This window comes from Pteronotus mesoamericanus, unplaced genomic scaffold (genome assembly GCF_021234165.1).
Source record: "Pteronotus mesoamericanus isolate MK-2021 breed Mesoamerican mustached bat unplaced genomic scaffold, CSHL_Meso_final scaffold_31, whole genome shotgun sequence".
Classification (NCBI taxonomy): Eukaryota; Metazoa; Chordata; class Mammalia; order Chiroptera; family Mormoopidae; genus Pteronotus; species Pteronotus mesoamericanus.
In genome coordinates this window covers 482,501-489,637 of record NW_026555312.1, presented here as the reverse complement: position 1 = coordinate 489,637, position 7,137 = coordinate 482,501, and the positions used below count along the sequence as shown (strand labels likewise).

The following is a 7,137-nucleotide window of genomic DNA, read 5'->3' as shown; positions in this document are numbered from 1 at the left end:
TGCCATTTTTAGAAAGAAAATTAAAAATTGCATTACAACACAGCTGGGTTTTTTTAACCTGCGATAGAATTTGGAGTTGAGATTTGCTCATGTAGTTGAGCCTGGCAGCGCAGCCTCTGGTTTTCATCCTTCCAGCCCTGGTCAGGGACCCACTGCCTCTTTGGCCTACACATGCTTTCCTTGGGGCACCTCTGCAAGCATGCAGAAGCTGTTGGGGATACTCTGCCGCCTAGTACTAGCAACTACACATCTCAAGACCACTATTAAATGAATTCCAAACCCTTCTCCAAACATATGGAAAGGCAGAGCCTGTAGAGGAGTGTAAGAGCAAAACAAAATAAACAAATCATACAGCAGACCACAGGAGTCTAAAAGCTCACCAGGAAATGGCTGCTTCAACCCCTGAACACGACTATAAAAGAGCACTGGGTCCCTAACAACTAACAGAACTTCAAAATATGAACAGGTATGGTTTGGAAATGCTATTTCCTTCAAAAGCTATAAACTTGGTAAGAGGACAAGATGGTTATGCCACATTCTTTAACATGCTTTTCATCAATAACCAAAGCTTTCCTACTGAGAAAAAAAGAATAAACGAAATAGCTGAAGAATCAAACTAATATTTATATAAACACAAAAGATTCACTGTGATGTAGAAGTGTAATGAAGTGCTGTTAACAGAATATTCTGAACTTATAAAAAGAACTCCGTTAGAAACATTGCTTTGTACCCTTGCCAAAAATCGCATGGTTAAGTAATTTGAAGAATACCTATTGGCCCAGGGCTAAATAAATATACACACCACCTCCCTCAACCCCTAAAATTTAAAGTGAACTTGGTATCAAATTTAAAAAACCCTAAATTTTCCCAAAATACAGAAAAGAAAAAGCAGCGTTTAAACCCAAACTCCATCGAATATTTTTTCTTTTAAGTTTTTATTATTTAAATACACCATACTAGAGCAAATGTCTCTGAAAATATCACAAATAAAAGATTTTTTTTTTCTTCATTCAGCAAATTAGAAGTGGGGGAAATTTCTACACAGTAGCTGCTATGAGCCTGAATTTTTTTCCAATTTTTTTTTTTCCATTTTCTGTTCTTTTTCTTCGCCTTGGGAGTAGCAACATTAGGACGAAAACACTTACATGCATACATACATTGTATTTTACAGAGATACAATAAAAGTGTTTGTGATAGAATATCACAAAAGCCACATCTCTTTCCTTTATCTCATGTTCAGTTTTGATTGAAACACATTTCCTTACGACACTTAAATATACAAAGAGCAAATAGAATGTTGTTAAGGTAAAACACAGGGTACAAACTCTGGCCAGTGCCCTGCTAATTGTTAATGAGGGTAGAAAGCAGATTTGAATGCTTCTTTTTAATTAGCTTCATTAGTCATTTCCCTCCTCCCAAGCTCCCTCCCCCCCCACCCCCAAGATGTCCTCCGGTGGATCTTTTTTCATTTTCTCTACAGTCTCCCATTAGCCCAGGTTCATGGAGTCCTTAATGTTCATATTCAGTCATTTTAATACACCAATAAATGCAGGAAGGGCAATCAAGACTAAAGAAGGTGCAATGGCATGGAGCTGGCACTGGTGCTAGCTACAAAGGTGACTTGTCTACTGAAGACACATGGGATCCACCTGTGATGAACAAAATCTGAGATGAAGGCACGCATTCTGCATTACTCTGACCTTTTAGCAGACCTGCAAGAAATAAAAATGAGCATCTTAGCTAAAATGCTAAATTTGAGAGATATTAAACTCAAACATGACTGCTTTTGTCTTCTCTACATTCGCTAATCTTCTTTTATTAGATTACTTTCCAACTGTGACTTGATGGAGGCTTTCTATGCTACTTACTCCGGCAGTGAAGAACTAAAGCATAACATTTTCTGCAGTTTTACTAGCAGAGAAAATGAGACAATAAATGGACTTGCAGAAAGTTTCTGGTATTAAGTTCTACAATGAATTGCTCAACTCTGTTACAAGCAAGTTTCTTTCTGTAAGGAATGAATTATAACATCTTGCCTAGTAGTCATATGTCAAAGGCACATTCAGAGCCATGTCACTCCCCAGAAGTTTTGGATTAATATGCTCAACTGTGAAACCTTTGGCAAGTTACTTAACCTGTCTCTCAGTTTCCTCATCTTTAACGTGGAGATAACATGGCTGTCATAAGGATTACATAATATATATAGAGCATTTGCAACAGTGCCTGCCACTGAACTAAGGCTAAGCAAATACTGGCAATTACCACGATTATTCTGCTATTCCCACGTATCACCTATTCACCAATGTTCTTCTCGACAAATAGTTATATTACCTGCATGAGCATGTGAATTGTGTTTACGTATCTATATATGTGTGTACACACCCACACACCCACACACAAATATTCAAGTCCTATTTTTCACTTGGTATTCCCTGTCTGTCACTTGATATTACATATTCTAAATATATAAATCAAACATGTAACATGTTAATGACTTATCATCAATTAAAGAATGTAGTTCAATGGAAGTCTAATTTTGATGTCTAAGTTAAAAATGATAATCCACAGAGTCGTCAAATACAATCTGTTTGCAATTACCAAAATGAAATAATATATATTAGATTTTTATGGTTTTTAAATGACATTTTGAGCTTCCCAGGAAGTTCTTGTTTCACCCTTTCCCTAACTTACTAAAAGCCTCAAGTCTATTAGGAACTGCAACCCCCTACTTCCAAGCTAATTAAAGTGGTGGAGGCTTAATTCCCCAGAGTAGAAGCTCAGTGTGAGAAAGGTAATTTGTCTGTCCAGAACAAAGATGCGGCAGCAGCCAGTGAGCATATTTAATAAATGAGCATCAAATGTCCTCTACGATGGACACACACATAACACCAATTATGTAACTACAGGGGAATTGCAAAGTGATATGTAAACTAGGACACTCGCTAAATTTTCCTCCAACTAAAGAGGTGTGATAATTTCTTATTTTACTAAAAAGCCAATAATTCTAGGTGGAACCATCACTCAAGTGGAAGCAAAAATTCCAGAGCAGGCAAAAACTTAAAAAAAAATATATATATATATATATAGCCACAATTCTTGATTGTATTTACGTATTTCTCTAGAAGGCAATATTCTCTTACAGATAGCCAAGCCTCCTTTAAATGTTATCAGCTTTTGCATTTTGTAGATCCTTCAACACCAGAGGTCTGAGATTTCAGTCAAGGGACTATATGATTTTAAAAGCTTAAAATTGTTTTTTCTCAGAATATGCAAAAGCCAGTGAACAAGAACTACACATCCCAGACAGTAAGAACAAATTTCAGAATAAAGTTTAAAGGGACCAGATGATGTGGGTCTATACTTTCCATACAATTAGCTGCCTTTAAAGAAGGGATGTACAAATAATCAACTCATTACTTTTAAGCCAGAGGATGCTTGGGTATATTTATTATGCATCATGCACTAAAAACGTAATTGGTTCTGCGAACAGAAGGAAAGCAGCCAAATTAATGTCCAATTTTCCCTACCAAAAATATGGAGAACAAGAGAGAAGAAAATAATAAAATGGAGCTATTTGTCATTTCTCCTCATCTCATCTCCTCCAGAAAAGAAACGCCAGAGGCTTTTGGGAAAATAATTTTAAAGCATTCTCCAGTTCCAAAAAGCAGTTTATGTTCCACCAGGAAGTGTGTTTTCATTACCTCTTCCCCCTTGCCCTCTCATTAATAACTCTCTGGACCACGTTCAGCTCACCCAAAACCTTTATTTACAAAAAATACCTTGTGAATTGACTGTGCTCAGGGTGAGCTGAACACCAAGGACAAAAACATGAGACATTTATACCAACAGGGAAATGTTAATTAACATAACCCCCCGAACACAGCTTCTCACCAACATCTGACAAGAACATATCCTTAAGTTATATTTCCTTATGCCTTTTAAGAGCTATTAATTTTTGAAGGCCACCTGTCTCTTTTGGCTTCCAACATTAAGAAAAAAATACACTAATAGGTTCTTATTCACTGCCTCGTATGTTCTGTATTACAAAATGAACACCCTACCTCTTTCACCATGCAGGGTAAGGTGCAGAAAACAGAAGACTTACACAAAAGGCACAATTCCACGCAATCTTGTAAACACGGAAAACCAGATTTTTTCCCAGTATTCCCCTGCTTCCTCCCTAACACCTCGAGATGTACATCATCGTGTACTCAGTAAGATGGTACTGAGACCCTGCTCACATTTCTCACGTGTCCTTTCCACTCAGTATCCAGCCAGCACAGCTACTGCCCATATTCCCAGTGCTTCGGTTTGGCTACATTTTCCATCTTGTCTCTGTATCCTTCGATTCTCACCATGCATGTTGGTGAGCTGTGACAATCATTTTTTACACTTTGCTAAGTCAGGGAAAGAAATGGTATAACACCAGCAACAAACTTAAAAAGAGAATTTTGGGGAAAACTAAGCTTCTACACTGGAAGGGGTAGGGAAGAGATCAACCATTTTTTTCCTAGGTCATTTTTCTTTGAGCTACCACCAAGTATAACTACACATGGCTTTGCCTCCAAGTTGAAATGGGTATCTCAATATATTTATGTTACCCATTTACTGTTCTCAACTCTACACTATACATTCATTTCATTATAATTCAAACCATAAAAATCTGTACATATTCGTATGTATTAGCATTCCTTAAGCAGCTTGAAATGTGTCATCAATGGTGACTAGTTAATTTGCAATAAAACATTTTACTTCTATTCTTAAAATGGTATTCTATGTAGCTTCCCCGTTAGCATATTAAATAAAGTGCATACATTGCAATGTAATCAACATTTGGTTAGTAAATAAATGAAAAATACATTTAAAATTATCCCATAAACTTGAGTAAGGGAAAACGATAAATGAGGATTAAAATATGGCAGTGTAATATTAAATGGCTAAAAGTTTACAAATATTAGTCATTTTCCTCACATACAGCATTAAAAACAATGCATTACAGAAGACAAAGAAGCCTAATATTTTTTCCCGAAACTTTTCAAGCTTGCTAAATTCCTATTTGCAGATAAATGTTGTTTTTTTGTGATCCTTACAACAGACATTAATGAAGTTCCTATTGTAAATCCATAAAGAATTACCAAGTGAAGTGTGCACTTTTTGTTTCAAGGCAATAACTCAGTGCTGTATGATTGCCTGGGTTAATGATGAAAAAGTCAAACATACTATCAGAGCTGATGGAAAAATCTATCACCAATCTGAAATTAAAATTCATCTGTGGTCAATAAGATTTAATATCCATGCAAGTGGCGCTGTAAAGAGTAAATGAATCAATGTCATCAATACATAATCAGTATGAAATATGATGTGAATAAAATTATGCGCACGAGTCATACATTTCACTCTTTTCTGGGCCAGTGTGGAATGAACAGTCTCTTAACTGAAGGTTGACAGTAATTGTTACAAATTAGGCACAGCAGTTATCAAAATGCACTCACTTGCATAGCTATAGGACTTATTAAGGAGATTAAAATAGATCTAAAACTATCCAGCACTGGGGGTGCTGGACAACTGTTGATCACCAATTTTCCCTCTAAAGTGCCTTCTAATACTACATGACTTGAATGTTTGTTTAATTTCCTCATTTCTAACTCTGGTCCAAAAATTTTCCAGTTGTGGATCAACAATCGAGATACATAATCGTTAATGGTGCTATCAGTGGCCTGAAATGCCTGAAATGACTGGAAAGAGCTAGAACTCTTGTTTTTAAAGTAGTAACTTACTCAAATTTTACAGGACTACCAATCAACAAAAATGCTCTCCTCTGGAATTACAGAATGTTTTCTAAAACTGCTTTTCTAAAACACCAGAGTCCAGATTGCCACTACTAATACAGAAATCACTCAGGACAACGACGATCCCTTTCCCATCGTTAATGTTCTAATTTTCCTCCTACAATTACCTATTCACATCCATTGTGTTTCTGAATATCAAAATTATCCAATGGGATTAAGAAGCTGGTTATATAGAAGCTTTTACTTGGTTCAAATTTTGCATGTGACATAATCCTACGTTCAACATCGGTGAAGCTACAAAGTCGGGATTTTTTTTTTTTTTTATAACTAGAAGAGATTCACAATTTAATCAACTTTGCTATTTCTGAACCCTGTATGTATGAGTAGTCTACACTTCTTGAAAAGGGCATACAAAAACACAAGCACCCAAGAAAACTCCCCTGCTCAGTAAAAAAAAAAAAAGATTGAGCCTCCCAACATGCTGTAATAAAGCTTATTAGTAGCTGCAGGTTTTTACCTTCTGGTCTGGCAGTAGTGGATTGCTCTGAAGTGAATTCAAATGGCCATTGATGAGAGCTGTAGGTCTATCATGTTCACAAAATAAACTGCCATTGATGTAGTGAAACCGATCTCCCGGGACCAGGCGATTCCGGCAGGTAGAGCATGTAAAACACTGAAAGGGAAAAGCAAGCACACTGAAAACAAGTACAAATTAAGTCTTTTTGGTCACAAGTTTATATACTGATTTTAAGCAGGTATCTGTCAAGTACAGAGCCACTTAGGGTTTAGTGTTTTTCTTCCTTCGATGTGATTCTGGGAAAGGGTAAGCCAAAACGCGATAAACTGGATCAGCACAAAGTGGAAAACAGACAAATATGTGTGTGTGTGCGCGCGGTGCGGGGGCAGTGTGGATGGGTGGGTGTGTAATAGTCACCACCAATCTAGTCTCAATAGATTCCTTTAGTGTCTGGAGCTTGAGGAAACAGCGTTCCTCCTCAGGGGAAGTGTCTCCTGTGGGAAAGGTATGATTCTTTTAAAAAGAGAGGAGGAGCAAATGCTACCTTAAGATGATACACATTGCCTTGGGCCCGCATGACGAGTTCGCTCGCAGGAATCGACTGTCCACAAGCGCTGCAAGCACCGCTATTCCCAAATAACCTGAAACAAAGATGACGGGTGGCAGCGATGAATAATCCTACACCAAGAAAAAAGAACGAAGACATCCCCTGGCCCCTGGCCCTCCCTCCGGAATGCATTTGACAGAGACTGAAAGCTTAGACACAGGCCTCACACTTTATGGGGGATTTACATAACCGGGGAAAATCCGTTTTGGGGTCACCACTAACTT

The 7,137-nt window shown here is 37.4% G+C and overlaps 1 protein-coding gene across 4 annotated transcripts in view; it reads right to left on the bottom strand.

The window, feature by feature from the left end:
- Positions 1 to 911: 911 nt before the first annotated feature.
- LMO4 (LIM domain only 4) overlaps positions 912 to 7,137 on the bottom strand; it is a 17,141-nt gene continuing 10,915 nt past the window's right edge. For all 4 annotated transcript variants that reach the window (XM_054592084.1, XM_054592083.1, XM_054592081.1 and 1 more), the window contains exons 3-5: positions 6,851 to 6,947; positions 6,307 to 6,462; positions 912 to 1,712 (exon numbers count right to left, since the gene is read on the bottom strand). In XM_054592084.1, coding sequence (XP_054448059.1) covers positions 1,704 to 1,712; positions 6,307 to 6,462; positions 6,851 to 6,947 — 262 coding nt within the window. In that variant the 3' untranslated portion in view covers positions 912 to 1,703. The remainder of the gene's footprint in view (positions 1,713 to 6,306; positions 6,463 to 6,850; positions 6,948 to 7,137) is intronic.